The sequence below is a fragment of the Biomphalaria glabrata genome, chromosome 15, assembly GCF_947242115.1.
Source record: "Biomphalaria glabrata chromosome 15, xgBioGlab47.1, whole genome shotgun sequence".
NCBI classification, from domain to species: domain Eukaryota; kingdom Metazoa; phylum Mollusca; class Gastropoda; family Planorbidae; genus Biomphalaria; species Biomphalaria glabrata.
The window spans coordinates 15,013,401-15,034,403 of record NC_074725.1 but is presented as its reverse complement, the minus strand read 5'-3'; the positions used below and the strand labels follow the sequence as shown (position 1 = coordinate 15,034,403).

Here is a 21,003-nt window from a genome sequence, read left to right as displayed (position 1 = left end):
AAACTCATTAAACACTATTTTGGATTTTCACTTGATGTATAGGCACACTGGTAGTCGTAGTTGCAAACATGCTTAGTAATGGTTCAAGCTAAGTGATTAGCTGTGTTTACAATCTAGCAAGAGTAGGGTCCACATGGATGGGGAAAAGATGATAAAGAGGTGCATTAATTGAAAGCTCAGCTGTTTACTCAAAAACTAATAATTATGTCTACAAAAGTGCGATAACATGTGTTAACGAGTGTTTCCGGTTTTCTATAGGTATCATTTATTCATTATTATTTTTATTTAATTCAATATTTTTGCCGAGTTCCGCAAACATATGATCTTTCTTTAAAGTCTAAGTAAGCTTGATTAGTTGATAGACCTTGGCTAGATGTAAATCTAGATCAAATGTTAATAACCCGAACTAAGTTATAGATCTATAGAAGTATTCTACAGACGTTACTTCAAAAAAAAAAAAAAAAAAAAGATGATCATGATTACGTCCTAGACCTAGACTTTAGACTTAGACTAGTCACTAGAGTTAAGTAGTTTTAAGTTTAGAGTTTAGACTTAGACGACTTGACTTATTATTGTGACAATTGTCTTATACTAGCTAGACCTAATTACGGTAATTAATTATTAATACTACTAATTAAGTATTTACTAGTTTAAGTTTAAGTAGTTAGTAGTAAACTAGATCTCTAGATTTTTTTCAGTCTATCGGAGTGATAGTACTGATAGGGTTAGGGTTTAGATAATACTTAATAGTGAACAAATAGAATTAATAGATGCTATCTTACTAGATTTTTCCAAGGCCTTTGCCTTTGACAAATTTCACAACCATAGCTTGCTTAAAAATATTTCGGCATTAGTGGTACATTGCATGAGTGGATTAGAGATTTTCTGATAGGGAGAGAACAAACTGTAATAATAAATGGCTCTAAATCAACAACGATAACAGTAAACTGTGAGTAAACTCTGGTGTACCTCAAGTCTTAGGTCCACTACTATTTTTAATTTACATAAATGATTTACCAAATTGCATTACTTCAGGAACAAAAGTCAGATTATTTGCAGACGATTGTATAATATATAGAACAATAAAAACAACACAAGACTCAGATATTTTACAATGAGAATTCTAAAGATGAATTACAGAAACTGGAATCAAATTGGAGTATGTCTTTCCACCCAGAAAAATGTCAGTTGTTAAGAGTAACAAAAAAACTAAAACAAATTAATTCCACTTATCTTATTCATGGCTAACCAGTAACACAGACTAAAAACGCAAAATGAACATCAAACTGAATTTAATAAAGCATCTGGACCTGATGGTATTCCAGCTAGATTTCTCAAAGAACTAAGCCATGAGCTAGCACCAGTGTACAAACGTACAAAATACTTTTTCAGGCATCTCTTAACCAAGGCAGAGTACCAAGGGACTGTAAAGAAGCTAATGTCCCCCCCCCCCTTCCCCCCCCCTAATTTAAAAAAAAGGAGAAAAATCTGACCCAGGAAACTACAGACCAGTATCACTTACCAGCATCACATGTGAAATCCTAGAACATATAAGATCATCAACATCATAAACCACTTCTAAAGACAAACATAATGTCCTCACACCATACCAACATGGCTTTAGGAAATATAGATCTTGTGAAACACAACTAATAAGACTAATTGAAGATTTTTCAAAATGTTTAGATGATAGTGAGCAAATAGATGCTATCTTACAAGATTTCTCCAAGGCTTTTGACAGTTCATCACCATAGTTTGCTCAAAAAATAAAAATATTTTGGCATTGATGGTCCATTGAACCAGTGGATTAAAGGGAGAGAACAAACTGTAATAATAAATGGCTCTAAATCAACACCAATAACAGTAAACTCAGGTGTACCTCAAGGAACAGTCTTAGGTCCACTACTATTTTTAATTTACATAAATGATTTACCAAATTGCATTAGTTCAGGAACAAAAGTCAGATTATTTGCAGACGACTGCATAATATATAGAACAATAAAAACAACACAAGATACAGAAATTTTACATAGAGAATTAGATGAATTATAGAAATGGGAATCAAATTGAAGCATATCTTTCCACCCAGGAAAATGTCAGTTATTAAGAGTAACAAAAAAACTAAAACAAATTAATTCCACTTATCTTATTCATGGTAAATCAGTAACACAGACTAAAAACGCAAAATACCTAGATGTCATGGAATCCCCATATTGATGAAACTATCAAAAAATCAAACAAATTATTAGGGTTTATTAAAAGAAATTTCTATAAATCAAATAAGAACATAAAACTAAAATGTTATTTAACCTTGGTTAGGCCAATAATAGAATATGCATCCTCTGTTTAGGACCCCTCAACTCAAGAAAACATTAAGAAACTGGAACAGACACAAAATAGAGCAGTGAGATTCATAACAAACGAACATTCACATTTGACTAGAGTTACACCTTTAGTAAAATCACTAAATTTAGAAAGCCTTCAGGATAGAAGACTTAAAAGTAAAGTAGCAATTATACATAAAACACTGAACCACAATCTTCAATTACAAAAACATAATTTAATAAAATACTCAGAAAGACTCAAGATAAAGGCACATTCCTCGTTCCATATGCTAGGACAAATATGTACAAATGCTCTTTCTTCCCTAGCGCTATTAGAGCATGAAATGGGTTGCCTGAGCTAAACAGGAAAACCAGTGACTTGGCAGAATCTAGGGTCATTGGTTAATATGCATGACTAAATGCATGACCCGTAGGATGTAATCATCGTCTTTTTTGAAGTAACGCCTATATCATATAAGATAAGATAATATAATTATAAAAATATTATGTGTATATATATATATATATATAACGCACTTTCAAAGGACCCGCGCTAATTCTAGGTGTAAATTATTAAATTAAACCATTGTATAACTTAAAAAAAAACATCTTGTAAATTGTAAACTTATAAAAAATCGAACAAAGCATTTGGGTATATTAAAAGAAATTTCTATAAATCAAATAAGAACATAAAGCTAAAATGTTATTTAACCTTGGTTAATAGAATATGCATCCTCTGTTTGGGATTCCTCAACTCAAGAAAACATATTATATATAAACAAGAAAAAATAAAAAATACAGCAGTGAAATTTATTAACAAATGAACACTCCAATTTGATTACAGTAACACCATTAGTAAAATCACTAAACTTCAGGACAGAAGAATAAAAAGTAAAGTACATAAAATACTAAACTTTACCATAATTAACAATAGATAAACAAAACCTAATGAAACACCCAGACAGACACAAAGATAGATGCACATTTCTTATTCCTTATAGATTAAATGCAAGAACAAATTTGTACTATTTATTTCTACCAATATCCTTTGAACTGGCAACTGTTTATCGTTCAATCTGTTTTCCTAAAATAAATCTATGACACCTTGTTAACATTTTTTTCTTTTTGGAAAAAAAAAAATAATTGTGAAATGGTTTCCAATAAAAATATAAAAGGGGAGGTCAGCTTAAATATAAGTTATAAAATACTATAATTATGCCATTTTAATGCCTTTTACCTTTAACCTGTATTTTTTTCTCCATTTTAGATTTGTGGTTGTGACTTGTGCTAGCAGTTAATTAAAATTCTAGGAATTATGTACTCAAGTATATGGTATAGGACAAGAGCCCTACATCTTGTAAATAAATGAAGGAAAACTGCTTCGACACATTTTCTAGGCTCAATACAAGTTTATTGCTAAGATTCATTATGAGGAAAATAGCATCATACAGATCCAATAAATGTAGACTCACTGTCTTTCTTTTAATAACAGCATTTTTTTTCATGATTTTGATTGCAATGTATTCCTGCAATGGCTCCCTCTGTCTTAAAGCACCAGATCTTACCCCTGTTGCATATTCTGATTTTGAAGCATTTTTACAAGGTAAAGTCTTGAAACATAAGTTCAATATCAGTGCTATTGACAGGGTGTTCGAACTTGATCTGGAAGACAGAGATATTCTCATTTACCTTCACATTCAGAAAACAGGCGGTGCTGCTTTTGGCCGCCACTTAGTTCACAACCTTGACTTGACTTCAAAGTGCATGTGTGAGCCAGAGAAGAAAAAATGTGATTGTACCACAAAGAACAAAAAATACTGGCTTCTGAGTCGTCATTCCACTGGATGGGTCTGTGGCCTGCATGCTGATTGGACAGAATTAAATGACTGTGTTGATGAATGGTTTAAAAAAAATGAGCCTCCTACAAGAACACAGAGAAGGTAAGACTCTTTTTTTTAAACGAAATTCATTGGCTCTACAAAACAAATTCAAGGGCTTTTTATCAAACAATTCTTTGAAGGGATCGTGACATTAGTGTAATGAGAAGTTATACTGAAATTAGTTGTTATGATTGGGTCTAGTACATGTCTGTAAGGAATAGAATACACAGAAATATAGTCCTTCATTTGAAAACAAAATTTAATTAAACAAAATTAACAAGGACAGTTCTCTGAATAAGAATATTCAATCAGATGTAATAGCTTCACTAAGACTAGATGAACAAATAAACTAAAGAACCCATAAACTATTCTCTTTATAAAGTTTTTCCAATCGGTATATCTTCCAGATATTTATTGTAGCGTTAAATGGATTTCCTAACATTGTTTTTACCTATTCAATTATAAGTTAACAAATTCTTGAAGTTGATATACTACTTGAAATTCTCACTTGAAAAGCTTGAGAGTTTGAAGAAATATATACAATGAGAGAACATTTTACTAAATTCTGATCCTTCTATTTCTTTTATTTTTGAAAATTAAGCAAAACACTTGTAAAAGATTTTTCCACAGCAAGTATATAAGATGAAAGAAAAGCTCCTGTCTTTTTAAAATGTTAATTTAAGATTATGATTTCATTTTAAATAGAAATTAAGTTTTAACATTCACATTATAGAGATCACCCTTATTGTAGAGAATAATAACATTATAGAGATCACACACATTGTAGAGAATAATAATATTATAGAGATCAGTCACATTGTAGAGAATAATACTTTAAATATGTTGGAATAATAAATAATGTTCAGACTAGTATTCATACATCTGAGATGAACCAAGCAGTGGTTTCTAGATCAGGCAGTTCCCATATAGTTTTTATTACAAAGTGTCTTGTTTGGGCCTCTGGATAGAGTATAATATGCATCTTTGAAGGACATGGTCAGCTTTTTCTGGTGATGCTTCACAAGAGCGAGTTTTGCTAGTCGCAATTTTTACCTTCCAGAACGTATGTTGTCTTATTCTGTTGTGTCTGGTTCTGAGAGGAAAAATTATATGTTGTTCTTGAGAGCTGGTCCATGTCTCGTTTATTCTACTCTCTATTATTTTCTTCATTTCTTCCAGGTAGAGAGGAATTTTCATTTGTTTGTTCATTCTCCCATCTTTTGCCAGTATGTCTGCTTACTATTGTTGTTGAGGTTTACAAGAGCTTGCCTGAGTTGCTTTATATTTTAGGAAGCATCAGATTTTTTCAGTCTTTAAAGCATTGTTTTGGCATCAGGAAGATCTTTAACTTATACATCTTCAGCTCTGGATATTTTCCACTACTTCTTTCCATGTTGCTGGTAGGGTAACATTTCAAGGTTTTAGCTATCAGTTCATAAAGTCTTCCATATAGATTCATTTTGGCTTGTGCTGCCATGTCTATTTTCATTTTGACAAGTGTTACCATTATTTTGACATCAGCCTTCAAAATTTTGACATTGTTGCCAGTTCCAGTTACCTTGACCAAAAAACATGTTCATATGGCTAGTGTAATCTTTCTGTATTACTGGCTTTGGCTAGGTGTTCTCTTCAGCATCAAACATAAACAAACCTTTTCCAAGTTCAGACTCAAAAGTTCAAACAAATTTCATTATTTTTATGACCAGGCATGACTGTGATTGCACTAAAAGTACATCTGATACAATGTTCTGTTATACAGAGAATATGATAATGTGATAATTACAATGTTATGAAATAGACCTGATAATAAACTCCATGTTTATCTTAAAATTAAACCATCAGCTCTCATTTAATTGCATCACAACTTACTTTGGTCTTACTTGCCATAAATCTATTATATTGCAGCTTTGTTTATTTCAGATATCATTACATCACATTCCTTCGCAACCCTGTCAATAGATTTTTTAGTGAATGGCAACATGTTAAAAGAGGGGCCACTTGGAAGGCAGTCAGGCTTCACTGTAATGGAAGAGATGCAACATTGGATGAGGTACCATTTTGTTTCAGTGGCCCTGACTGGTCAGGAGTTTCCTTTGAAGAGTTTGTATCATGCCAGTAAGTTTGTCATATATATATATATTACCAGTGTTGACTGCAATCAAGATAATTTAATTGTTATTTTGTTTCTTTGAGATAGTTGTATTTTTCAGGCTTCATGAAGATATAGCTTTAAAAAAATTATGGAAAAAAAGACATTATATATATCTTAATTGTTTAACATCCAATTCTTTGATATGGGAACAAATCATGGGCCCTAGGCTTAATTATTTTTAACTACTTTATAGGGTCAGTGTGAATCTGTCACCTTGTTGCTTCTTGAATGATTTAGCTTCTGCTGGAATATTGTGATAGGTTTCTATGCAAAGCTATTCAGGCAACATGGGGTGTGGTGTTAGGCTCAGCTCTGGGCTTTTTGATGGGCTATGATGGTTTAGGCCTCCGGCATTGAGTTAGCTAGCTGCTTGGCATGTGAACACAGGGGCTCTTCTTGAAAGGATCTTCCACTCAAGGTGATGGCTGCAGATAAAATCATGAAAACAGTGGCCACAATAATGTATATATGTGCTATCAGACAAATGTACATCTACATGCAGGCATAACATCTTCCTTAAGATGATGAGGACTTATGTAGAAATGGTCTATAACAGGGGTGGGCAACCTTTTCCTGCCGAGGGCCGCATTAAAAAAAATGTGGGGACTGGGGGGCCGCACACCCAATTGAGGAATTACAAGAATTAGCAATTTCGTGAAATTATTTTAAGAATGATTTTTTTAAATTTCGCTATTGTCTGTTTACATCACAACATTTCACCACAAATGTATAATAGTACTTAATGTGAAGTATATAATTGTTTACTCTCGTGCAAAAAGTTCCAAAACTGTCGAACTAGCTTACTAGTTGTTGTTTTCTTGTGGCTGCTTTCAAATACAGTCAATCAGCATCGACGTGCTCTAACACTTGGTAATTTTCAAACAAAAAAAAGCTTGTTCACATATGAATGTGGCTCCAAATAATGTGAAAGTTTAGCTGCAAAGTTTTTTTTAAGTGCGGATATACAGCTTCTGGCACCCATGAAACTCCCATGAAAGAACTGACTGGAACTTCTCTTTCAGGTCATAATTTGTTAGGAGGTATGTCATCTGGAGCTGAATCAGCTTCTGCATTAAATGGTGAGCTGAGGGTATTGAAAACTGTTCCAATTTCTTGACGTCTTGCTTTCAACTTCCGCATTCAAGGAATAAAAATGTCTTGTATATTTTGTAACCATTTCATTAGAAAGTTTCACCTTTCAGCAAAGGAAAACGACAAAACTTAATTTCATTTGCTGGCCTCAAGAAATGGAATAGCTTTGTTTAAAAAGATTATAGATGCACATACATTTCATATGCAAACAAAACATTGTAATGCTCTTGATGATAAACAGAAGTCAGTCTTCAACTCTTCATTAGAAATATTTGTAACAAAGTCACTGTCAATGTCCTTTAAGGAACTGAACAATTTCTTCCTTTAGACTTCACATTCTTCTAATGCTAGGCCAGCAGATACTTCTTTGTTACCGAACATCGGAATGTTTTGTTTTCAAATCTTCAAGTACTTTTCAGATCTGCCAGTCAAGGCCACCTTAGATAATTGGCGGCCCTAAGTGAAGTGAATTTGGTGGCCCCAAATAAAATAGAAAAATAAAAATTAACAGCAAAAAAAACTAAAATTATGCAGTTTATTAAAAACCTAGTGTACTTCAACAATAACACAGAGGACAAGTTTCAGTATTTCTTCTCTAAAATAACACAATACATGTTCTGTGCGATGCCGTCGATAATCGTAGGCCCCAGGAAGCTGCATAGTTTGCCTATGCCTAAGGCCAATGCTATGCCAAATATGTTAACCTTTCTATGCATATGCAATAATTTGTATGATTCAATGCAGCTTTGTGTAAACTTTCCTGTAATGAGTTTACTGTTGGGAATGGATATTGCTCTTTATTTTATACAAAGCCTGTTTTAACTCAGTCAAAGCACGGTCTCCATCAGTTGTTACCCTTGCCATCTTGTACAAGCCAACCCAACACTTTCAACAAAATTCTTCATAGCATGGAATAAATACTGGCATGAGTTTGAGTCTTTGATTTAAATTTTCGAAATATTGCCATTTAAAATAATCCTCGTTTACTTTAAACTTTTTAGAATGACATTTAGAGACAATGTTTCTTTAGACCAGTTGTCTTCAACCTATTTTGGCCTACCGCCCCTATTTCGATTTTTTTCTTTAAAAAAATCCGCCAGCGCCCCCTTCTAAGAAAGCGTGAGAAGGCCAATTTGAACAAAATATCATCTATTTATTAATTTTTATGCTGTCAATAACACTTATCCCACTTGGGAGACGACCTCATGCCAAAGGCGATTGTTGTGAACTCCTTGGCCTATGACTGACGAGCTTTAAGAAGAACTGAGTTACAGAGGTGCCCCCTACCCCGTGAGCGTTATAAAGATTTATTCAGGCGCCATTTCGCTCTCACTGGCATAGAGGAAAGTAACTGGCAGCATTCTCTGGCAGCAGATAGCCTCTGAGAGAAACAGTTCGAGAGCTCTTACAAAAACTGCGGGACAAACATTTGATACTCAAAGAAAAGCCTTATTGAAGACAGGCGCAAAAGACGGAAAGAAAACTTAAATAGAACACCAGCATACAACGGCTTTGTCTGCATAAAATTCGGGAAACACTGTCTCAGTCGTAATCTTTGGAATTAAAGGCAAAAATTGCCAATATTATCGTTATACAAAAAATTGTGTCAAATAATTTTCAGTGATTACACACAAAAATTAATTGTAAAGACTTTCTTTCAAATCCTAAGAATTGTCTCCGTTTAAATTTTTGAATATTAGGGCCTTCTGTTTTTTGGTTTAATTGTAAATTTAGTTTTATTTTTTAATATAAATATTATTATTGCTGAATTCACTACAAAAAGAAATTAAGCTAATGGGAACCTTGTGCCCCATGCAGTCTGACAATATTAGAAATTTCAAGCTTTAAATTAGCCAAAACAAGGCGAAGGTCTCCTCTAGTGGCTACATCCAGTCTATTTCTTTGCTTATTCATTAAGTTTGTTAAGCACTGAATCTATGTTAACAATGTATGTTTACTGAAAAGCTAAAACATAAGCCAATTTCGACCACAGTTTTGGTATTTTACTGAAACATTTAAATGCAGCCACATCTCTGTTGTGCCTCCAGGGGCGTAGCTAGGAATATCCATCGTTTGGGGGCCAGGGGGCTTGACATCTTTGGGGGCCGCTGCATTTTGCGTAATATTTAATTTAATTAATTAAAAAAGCACTAATTTGTCCCCCCCCCCCTCCCCCTTGAATGGGGACCCGGGGGATTTGAACCTCCCCCCACCCTAGCTACGCCACTGTGTGCCTCCTATGTTTACATTCTTTTTACTGAAGACATAGTTTTGTAAATCTATTTTTTCATGCAACTCAATTTTAACATCAGTAACAGATGTTTAATAACTGTCATTTAAATATACATATTTAACATTTTAGAAGCGAATCTTAATTTCTTCATAGAGCATTGTTATGTGAATTGCATAGATATCGGTGTCCTTGGGCAGTAATTCATTTGTCAACAAACAAGTTCTGTGAGATTGTAAAACTCTTTAAAATAGATTTAATATCTCGATAAAAGAGAAAATAATATTATCAATAAAAGTTAATCTTTTTCCTAGCAGTCGGAGGTTCGTTTCATTCATTTGTGTTAGATGCCTTCCATGTAAAACATTTTTTTAGCCTTCTGTAAGTCATCGCCAACCGTTGAATCTTCCTGTTTTCTCAAAAACAAAAAAAGTGTTAAAAAAAACGAGCCATAACAATTAACAAATCCCTTTCGTAATCCAGCGAACTTCAGTTTACAAGAGTCTAACACCTTTTTCATCATTTGTTTCACAAAACTGTTGAAAGATGCGCTTATTTTCGGCATGGGTTTGTATTTTATTTACAATTTTATAATTAGATTCAAATAGAAATGAAATTGCGGGCTAAACTTTTCTTGTGGTGAATAGTGAATAGATTTGTTCTTTATTCTATATTACCTATGAAGTCATTGTAGCGTCCAACCACTGATGGTTTCCTATATGTCCTCATAAGCTACATAACTAGACAATTTTGAAATAATATTTCATCTCTAACAGAAAAAAAAGTCTTTTTGTGTTACATATGTTTTAAAATAAATTTAGTTTTAATCAATTTTTCAACAATATCACAAGTATTTAAAAAAAAAACTATGCATTTTTCTAAGAAGCCATTAAAACATATCCTGCTTTGTCGTTTTTTTTGTTTTTAATATTGTTTTAATTGTAGATTTTTATAATTGTTCATGAATATTCTTAAATTATTTTTGGAAATCGCTATATGTTCGTGAAGCGGACTTGGTTTCATAACCTCATCTTAAAATGCGATCAAAGTAGAACATACTTTTTTTCTAGTGGCCATTCACTACATCTCAAGGAAATATTACATGACATACCAGTGAGTTTTCGTAACAACATTTTAGCAATGTTTTTTTGTTTTTAAAAAGTGAAAATATTCTTTAAAATGTTACCTTTAATGTTATTTGCAATTAACATATCAATATATTAACATCTGTAGATAAAATAAACTATAATGTAAAAGGCGTATTACCTACTTTGTTTCTCAAATCTTAAACGTTTATACACGCCAGATCCAGGGACAATAGATACACTATTACCATAGTAAAAGAGTAAGAATTTAAAAATAGAAAATGGGATTCCCAAACTCAATTTCTAACGCTGTTTCTGTTCTTAAATTAGAAGCAAGTTAACTATAATTTGTCTATATTAAATTTTCGCAGCTTTATGTTGAAGAATTTTTAAATTTGTTTTGTTTCAGAGCACCTTTAGTTTTTTCTTTCCGCCTTTATGCCCAGCGCCCCCTTACCGCCCCATTTTGTGCCCAGCGCCCCCCTACCGCCCCCTTTGGCTCTCAGCGCCCCCCAAAATCTCGAAAACGCCCCCTAGGGGGGGATATCGCCCCCGTTGAAGACCACTGCTTTAGACTCTTCATTATAAGTGATAATAATCAAACGTTTGAATAATTTCTATAGATATTTACAATTATTTATTTTTAATATATTTGCATTTTTATATGTATAATGTCTGGACACATCTGATTTTTTTAGGTGTCCGCAGGCCGCATAAAACACTTCAACGGGCCGCATGTGGCCCGCGGGCTGCAATTTGCCCACCCCTGGTCGATAACATATAACTTTGTCTAACAAAGGATAATGATGTTCACTTATAGGCAACAAATATTTGAACTGGAAGGTGGACCTGGATTCTCAGGAATTGTTTCGAAAGGCCATGACTTGCCCATCCATTGATACGATATGAAAGAGGGAAGGGAAAAAGTTTTTAAAACTAGAGTGCAGGAGTTCTGAAAGGGTAGCCATAAGACATAGTGAATAAAATATATAGTGAATAAAATCCTTTGAGGAACTCTAAACTCATTGCTTCACATTAGATTCTATCAACCCATCATGCTGTCAATTGGCTACTTTAATCTGGGCATCCTTTTATGTTTCTGTCACATAAATCATCTTATCTCTCATAATTTATGCTAATGGGGGGAGTCAAGGGGAGTCAACTACCAAGAAAAAAGGAGATAGTGAAAGAGGATAAAGGGAAAAAATAGTATCCATTCTAGGTGCTTAAAAATACTCAGAATTTTGTATGTAAGTTTCAAATAATTATTAAAGTAAGAATTGACATTTTTCTACATTGTATTTGAAGATATTTCTTAAGTATACTTAGTTCATATAGGTTAGTCACATCAGTTTATGGTAAGTGAAGCTGGCTGAATGATGGCTTTAAATTCAATAGTTGAGAAATTTAGCATTTTAAATTTTTTTTTCTTTTTAATTTCCTTTTCAGGCACTGTTAAGCATTCAACTTTCAATTTTTGAGTAACTCTGCATCTATATCTTTCTATTTACTGTTTTTTTTCCAGGCACAATTTGGCATTCAACAGAATGACACGTATGCTCTCTAACCTCTCTAAAATAAACTGCTACAACAAGACAAATCGGAACGAAAAACTTGCAGGGGAGATCATGCTGAAAAGTGCTAAAGAAAATCTTCTGAATTTTTCATTTTTTGGCATCCTGGAAGAACAGGAGAAGACTCAGTTTTTGTTTGAAAATACCTTTGGCATCAGATTTATTGAGAGTTTAAAACCTAAGCCTATAACTCATGTGTCTCAGCTAAATATCACTCGTGCCATGCATGATGCTGTTGTGGACAAGACCAGGCTGGACATCCAGCTGTACCAGTTTGCCAAAGATCTGTTCCTACAAAGGGTTGAGAGCATGGAGGCCCACTTGGGATACACTGTGGAGGATTACTTCAACAGTGCTAGAAACTCTGCCAAGAAGGTTGAAAAAGTTGTCCCTAAAGAAGAAGAATTTCCAGAAGAGAATGAGGAAACAGAAGAGGATGACAAACAGGTCCAGTATCCAAGCAAGGCTACTGTGAACGCGCTAGAACCTAAAGCAAAGAGGTAGCCACTTAGCTTTTGTTACTTCCAACCTATAACATTATGGCCAGTGCTAACAAACAATGTGTGATAAGCAGAGCTTGCACCTGTACACAAATCAATTTGAAATGAACATTTTTTTTTTTAAAAGTGCTTTTTACTTGATTCGTTGAATAAATTTCTATCCATTTTTGTGTCAAATTAAGTCAGTGGTAAAGGGATAAACCTGTCCAAAAGCTTGAGCGTATCTATTCAAATACCTTTCCAAATCTTGAGTATATCCAAAAAGCTACAGTGCTCATCATATTTCTTGGATTAACATAACATCCTACATTGTGACCTCACAATCTGCTGAAGGATTCCTATTTAAAAAAAACTGTATAAAAGGGAAACTTTTATTTCAACAGACTTTTTGTATAGATATTATAAAAAATCATTCATCAAAAAGTCTTAAAGCCATTCAATACACTACCTTAGATAAATATATTGGCATACTTAATAGAAATCGCTATCAAAGTTTTTACTAGATCACGTAAAAAATAAAAAGATTGAATCACACCATTAATAAAATCACTTAGCATAGAAATACTGCTGTAGGAAAAAGTAATTTAGCATTAATGCAAACCATACATAACTTACAAATACTAAAATGCTTGTTGTTTTCCAAGGCACACAAATAGAAGCACATAAACGAAGAAAAACTATTTTTAATATATATTCCTCATCCTAACCAAACTTTTAAATATAAAAATATAATTTAAAACAGAACGAAAAAAAAGAGATATTATAAAACTCCTTTAGAATAAATTCATGTATGCATGAACAGGTTATCTAAATTAAGGCGAATACTCTAATTATATATATTGAAACAAAAATAACTAGATATGCTTAGGACATAATCTTATTTTTAAGAAACAACTGTGATAAGATAAGCTTCAGGCAGTCAGTCTTTAACCACAGGACATAGTCAATCCAAACAAAGTTTGTGTTGATCATCTGTTTGTATATATGTTCTCTTATTATGATTTGATCAAATTGTTTCAACTACTTCCCTACAGCTGTAAGTCTGTCAAAAAGATAAATTAATATATATTTATCCCAGGCTAAGATATATCACTGTTAATTTAAAAATACTAGTCAGTGAAAGGTGATTCCAGAAATATTTGAATCCTTTTCATTCTTTTTGTATTTTCATTTGAGAAATGTTTGATGCATATATGTGTGGTTTTTTTTTTTGTTGGTTTTTTTTTGTATTATTTAATGAAAAGAAATTACTATTGTAAAAACAATGTACACAATATTTTATGCCAGATAAGTTTCCTATGTACAATCTTTTATTTTTGAGTAACAACTTGATCTTGTGAGTTGAGGAAAAATTTACAAAGAAAAAAAGTAAAATATATGTTGAAGTTCAAAGTCTCCAAAGTAAAACTTTAGAGGTTTTACTTGCGGCAAGACGTATACTAGCTTATAAATAAAAAATAATACATTAGCTTATAAATAAAAAATAATACATTGGAAACAATCCACTTCAGTTTGTATGGCTATTGTATAGGCAAACTGATTGCTGATTTATTCAGTAAAAATACTTGTAATAAATGTAAAATAGAAATGCTTGTATTATTATTACAATTGTGTGAGGAACTGACATCTCTTGGCTGTTTACATAGTGTTCATTTGTCTAAGACAAAGAAAAAATTACATTTGATACCTATTTGTATTTTTGAGCAGGTTGGAAAACCTTGATTTAAACCATAATGTTAATATCAAGTTTGTGCCACTAATTTTGCTATAGAATGCCAGGACTCGTATTTACAGATTTATTGGCTCCTATTTTTTTTAACAATGATTCAGGAACTTCATAGGGTGGTTCATAGAAATGGAAAAAGTGACCATCCTTTTAGCATATATTTTCTAACCCAGTGATTTTATAAACCTACAGAGTGGATGTTTTTGAGATAGCAAATTAATATAATTTTATTGATGAAATTTTTATAATCTGATTTGCTTTATGACTCATAAGATAGGGGAGTTATTACAAATAAGGAAAGAAACATTACATAGGTATGGGTTGGTCTACAGAGAGTATCAATACAACTTATACTCTTGGGAAGTAACTCTAGGCTGTTTTGGCCACACTATGTTGAGCTGCCTATAATTTTTGTTTAATAAAATGGCATCTTTATTTCACTAGTTGTTGACTTGAATTCTACAAATATTGCAGTAACTGCCATAACAAGTTCATACTTTTTGTTTTTTAGTTTTATAAAAAAACAACTGAAATTGCTTTTGTCTTCTTCCTAGATTCTCCATCTTGAAGCATTAATGGATATAAATATCCATAGAGTAGTTTAGTTGTTAGACTTAAGTTATATTTCTTTTCATTGAGATACTTCTTTAAAATATCTAATCAAAAATGTTTTCCAAGCTTAAAAGGTAATATTGTGTATAAATATATATGGCCTCCTTCAGTCATGATGCGACTATGGGCATTACCTATGGTTGGAACTATGTCACCCACACAGCATTCCTCCATTCTCCATGCAGCTGATGTATCCAAAGGAACAGTAGGTGCTGATACAGTTTGGGATCAGCGGCGTTGCATACTCTGCCAGGGTGTAGCACTGTGTGCTGCAAACTGCCATTGAGCTGCAGGAGTCCTGATATTTTCCTCAGGGTTGACTCCCATATGAGGGTATAGCTGCAAGGTAGCAGAGGTTTGAATTTTTAGTTTTCCTACTCCTAGGTGAGTAGCCAGCCAAGGCTAACAGGCCCCTCCTGCACAAAGCTTACTGGTTTAGGCACCAGTTACTCACCTTTGCCCCACTTCCTGTTAGTGTAAACAGTTCCGTTGGACTTAATATCTGAGCCACACATAAGGGCCAGGAGTTGGACTGGTTGTCAGAGGCTATTTGAGGCGCATGTCATTGGAAGCGTTTTATAGGTAGTGGAGTAATTATTAGATCAGTTACCAGTTGCGGCAATGACAACCTTACGGAATCTGTTGTGTATATTTATTCTAAATCTACATCCCATAAGATTTTTGTTTCTTTTTGATGAGTTGTTGACACTCCACAACAATATATTTATATGGACTCAGAAATGTAAATCTAAGTGAATTGTTTTTATTTTGTGTGTGTATTCTGTAAAGATTTGTGAATTAGAAAAACAATAAAATTTGTATTTAAAATTGTAATAGTCTTTCAAATGAGTACATAGGATAAGTACATAAGTATATCATTTTAGCTAGACAAGTAAATTATACATTTTACTTTATTTTAAAAAGTAAACTTGTATATTTAAACATAACCAAGATAGTTTTATTAGTTGATAGTAAATGGCATAGTGATTGGATTCATATGTTCTATTTACTTATAATGTGTATCAGATGTAGAAAAAGAAAATTTATGCATTCGTTCACGTTCACAAAGTTGATAGATGTAAAAAATGATGCTTGTATGTACTCATCCACTCAGCACAAATCATAAGGCAGTGGTTTTGTTTTTTCTAAGCTTATCATTTTTATTAGCAAATAAGATTACAGAAAAGCATTTTTTTTTGTTACATTTTTTTGTAGTCTAACTGTTTGCATCTGTCTTAACTGTGACAGTTGATCACTGTGCACCCAAACTTAGATATTGTTTAGCTAATTATAAAAGCTTTTTCAATTGTAAATGTTTGTGTATTTGTTAACCAAAGTTAGGGTCCTGTTATCAGCATTCTCTTAGGAAAGAGTCTGTTTCACAATATTTTTTTTTGTGATAGTAATTTTAAAGCTGTTTGTAAAATAAATGACATGACCAATTTTACTATCACATTTTTTATACTAAGTACTGTTATACACTTCATCAAGAACATGTGGCTGCCTGGTCATGTGGCTTGCGCGCTGGACTTTCATTCTGATGGTCCTGGGTTCAAACCCTGCTAGCTCCATCCCCCATCGTCCTGCAGGAGGTTTGAAGTAGTAAGTAAATTATCTTCAACTCCGAAGGAACATCCAAAACAGTGTTTACAAAAACATTATTGTCCATTAAGATCCCCTTTCTAGTTGAGGTGTTACTATAAGTTTATTTTCCAATGAAACAACAGAAAGTGCAGGAAAAAAGTCCAGTGAATTAACTGCTGAAAACAATGCCTGCTTACTTCCTAGCAGCATAAGTATACTCCATTTGTCTCCTACCTTGGTAAACAATGTTTGATGATAAACAAAGGAAAATGTATCTATACGAAGCTTTAAAAACAATGATATTATTCATGTGATGCCAATTGTCTTTATTTCTGTTAACTTGTTGCATGTAGCACGAAGATATTGTTAGATGTTGTGGTTTATTTGTAAATTTTGTACATTTGGTTGTCTGTTTTCAATGCACTTTTAAGCTTATGTAGATGTTGTACATTTCAAAATCATAACATGAGAGTGTTTCAGCTTTATCTTCTTGTTGATGAAGAAGAGTTTTTTTTTTTTTTTTTTTTTTGAGACATTGCTATGATATGCCTAGCACAATTTTGGATGACATTTGATCAAATGTTTGACATACTGATTTGGTTTTGGTTGCTTTTCTTGAGTCTGAAAATGTGTGATGTTTTTTTTTTTCCTTCAATTCTTTTCATAGCACTATATCTTTAATATATTTAATTGTAAAACATTATTATAAGCTGGAGCAGGGAATTGTAAATGTACATTTGAAGTCTAAATGCTATCTGTACATAGAGCTTCCTTTTTAATGACCAGGTTATGGTTGAGTTAATCCTTTTTTTTTTTTCTATGCCTCCAAACATGAATTGTGTTTACATTTTAGTACAATCCTTTCAATTTGTCAAAAAAATCCTAACTTTACAGAGCTTTTGTCTGGGTCTGATTAGGAACAAATATCAGTCGACTTGTTAATATGTTCTTCCTCTTTTGTCACTTGCTTGGCATTGAAGTTTTCTTTTTTTTTCCCCAGTAAATACATCAGCCTGCAAAAAAAAATAATGTTAGATAATCAAATGTAGTCAAACTCTTTTTGATCAATCCAATTGAATAATTACATGGGCTATCCATTGTAAGTCCCCACTTAATGGGATTCTGTAGATTGATTGGAAATGTGCTTTCCTTTTACAGTACGCTGAGGCTTATTTCCTAGGTATGCTTACTTAGCATATCTGTTTCACTTGCTTTTTAGTCTGGAAGGGAAACTGTACATACAAACTTAGTACCATTCTGTCCAAGGGGCAACAGTTGTCCTACAGTTAAAAAATCTAGTCATCATTAACTTCTGTACTAGAACTATTATTATAAGTAGCAAATGTCTTGCTAGTGAAATCTTTCCCCATTTTATTCTTTGTAAAAAGCTAACATAATGCCATTTTTTAAAAGTTTTTTTTTAGATATTCTCTTTGCCGATTGAAGCTTCTTCCTCCTTTGATCTACTAACTCTATTTTAGCTTATAAATTTCTTTAGCACTATCTTAGGCACTTAGTCTTATTTCAAGCCAGTAGTTTTATGTTTGTTTTCTCTCCATGACTCCACTCTGCAGTAACCACAGCTCCCTTTTCCTCTGGCTACCTCTTTACATAATCACTAAAACCTTGATATTCACACAACGGGTATATAAAATAATTACTTTTTTTTTTTCTATGTTACTATTTAAAAAAAAACAAGATTTAAGAAAAGGAAATTATATTGTGAAGACTTACTAAGTAAAGACATCGTGCACTAAACTTTTATTAAATCCAAAAATGAATTACCGGTACCATAATCTTTTGGCATTTAATTATTCCTTCCATCATATTTTTGTTTTTTTTAAATTTGAGCCAGTAATTTTTTTTTCCACAAATTACATTTTTAACAATAGGTTGTGTCTTTATATTTATGTAGCACATTTAATGAAATTACAGTTTTTCTCCTGTTTGTGTGATATTATTTTTAAGAGGATATCAACAAATATTATCAAGTTTTAAAAACTATACAGTCTAGAGCTATGGTATCATTGTCTTCCATTTGGATGAAATATTTTGAGTTTTTATTCTTTGGCTATTATATTAAAAAGTCAATCAAATGTGATTTCTTAAATTAAAAATAATTCAAAGTATGTTCTTTTTGCGCTTTTTAACTTTTGTATCGATTTAGCTTTTTGTCGGAACAATGTTTTTCAACCATTTTATTATAATTATGAACTGCTGTAATGAAAATTAAAGTTTGTTTACCGGATCACATTGTTTTGGTTGGTTGCCTTATTTTTGTCTATTTTAGTTTGAAATCATTTCTTCCCTTCATTACTTATTATTCGTAGTGCAAAAAATAAATATTTGCTGAAACATTGTCTTCCTGGTTGTGCGTGCTGGATTGTCGTTCGAACTTGTCGATTGTCCCAGGTTCATACCCTGCCCGCTATTCCCATCCTCTTGCGGGACGCTTGCAATAGGAAATAAATTATCTTCAACTGAGAAGGAACATCCGAAACGTGTAACACAAACAAACACTTATCCTTTAAGGAGATGTTAGGGAAACTTTCAATTATTTTGTGTGTCACAGATTTACAATAAATAAGTTTTGGTTACTACTAATAAATGTCACTGTTTTGGATAGAGACATGCTCAGATTCAATTCTCATTTTTAAATTCATGTTTTATTTTTGTCATTTTGCTGGATAGAAAAGATAAAGATATGCTCTGATTCAGTTCATATTTTAAAATTATTTCTTTTAAATAGTCAGTACTGAAATTTTGATTTCTAAGTTTGGCTATTCATACCATGCCATCATCAGAAATTCCAGCAAAATTATTTGTAACTGCTATCATCAGGAATTCCAGCAATCAGGTTATTTATTTTTGTAACTGGGATTTATCAATTTTGGATGGCTGGCTGGTCATTTTGGATGTGTTTTGGACTATCTTGATGGTTGACAAACATGTCCTGTGGGAGTTGGGTTTCTTCTTCTTCTAGCCAGCTTTATTGCTGCTGAGCTGTGAGCTCTTTTGCAGACTGTGCCAAGGAAAAAAAGTGTGCTGTTTTCTTCAGCACTGCCGTACAGGGTGTTGGTTATGTTGGGCTGTAGTGGAAGTAGGGTCTGCCTAAGGTGGGTTAGGGAGGGGCATTCAAAGAGGATATGGTTTACGGTTTCAAAGGGGTGGGCGCATAGTCTGCAAAGGGGGAGTTGTGTGGAGTTTATTTTGTTCAGGTGGTTATTTAATAGTGGTGTGTGTCCTGTTCTTAGTTGGAAGATTGTAGATTGTTCTTTGCGTAGGAGGAAGTTAATACTGTCCAGTTTGTTAGGCGTAGTCATTTCTTTGTACATGGCTCTGCCTGTGTTTCCTGATGCCCATTGATTGAGCCACTCCTCTTTGTGATTGTTGACTAACATTGACCTTAGGGTGAGGAAGTTAACAGGTCTATTTGGTTGTTCCATGATGAACCTGCCTTTGATAGCTTATCTGCCTTTTCATTTCCCATGATGCCAATGTGTCCAGGGATCCACTGTAGTGTAATATTGATATTTAATTTCGATATCATCTGATGGATTATCACAATGAGTGTTGTCAACTCTCTTGGGCTGTTTGAGGTGCTGCTGTTAAGTGCTTGCAGAGTAGATTGGGAGTCTGTAAAGACAACAATATCTGATGGTGGTTGCACTCCTTCATATAATTTGTTTTCCACTGTCTGGAGTGCTATGGTAATTGCCTCAATTTCGGCTTGGAAGTTTGAGCAGTAATCGCCACAGGGTGCGCTTATCTCAAAGTGTTTATTTTTAGGGAAGACCAGGAAGGCACCAAGACCAGCATTGATGGTGGCTTTGAAAGCCGATCCGTCTGTATAAATATGGATAGCTGTTTTGTTTCAAGCGTGCCTACTTTGAGCTCCAGTGGATTTGATTCTTTTGTTAAGGTGTTATTTAGTAAATGTGTTTTGATGGTTGGTTGTTTGTAGTTTAGTCCTGGTGTAATGTTTGAAAATCTTTTAATTTTTTCTCTGTTATAGGGTAGGTGGTGTTTTAGGGCTAGTTCGTCAGTAAGTTGGATCAGAGTCCTTTGCTTTTTTTTGTTTTTCTTATTTCTCTGTGTTAGTAATTTATTTGGATGATCGTCCTCCAACCTTCTGTATCTCTCAATAGCTTCTAATGCTGCTCTGTTGCGCCTTAACTTAAGAGGTTCAATATTGGAGTCTATTTCACAGGCTGCTGTGGGAGTAGTTCTCATACCTCCACTAA

The 21,003-nt window shown here is 33.2% G+C and overlaps 1 protein-coding gene across 4 annotated transcripts; it reads left to right on the top strand.

Moving 5' to 3' along the window:
• Nucleotides 1-236: 236 nt before the first annotated feature.
• On the top strand, nt 237-19,007 carry LOC106055787 (heparan-sulfate 6-O-sulfotransferase 2-like). 4 transcript variants are annotated; one of them, XM_013212240.2, is made up of 4 exons: nt 237-258; nt 3,592-4,264; nt 6,125-6,319; nt 12,289-19,007. In XM_013212240.2, the coding sequence occupies exons 2-4, from the start codon at nt 3,690-3,692 to the stop codon at nt 12,839-12,841; spliced, it is 1,323 nt and encodes a 440-aa protein (XP_013067694.1). In that variant the 5' UTR covers nt 237-258; nt 3,592-3,689; the 3' UTR covers nt 12,842-19,007. The 4 variants fall into 4 exon arrangements, with proteins under 4 accessions (XP_013067694.1, XP_013067693.1, XP_013067690.1 ...); XM_013212239.2 differs by lacking the exon at nt 237-258 and adding an exon at nt 275-341; XM_013212236.2 differs by lacking the exon at nt 237-258 and adding an exon at nt 290-610.
• The last annotated feature ends 1,996 nt before the right edge of the window (nt 19,008-21,003 follow it).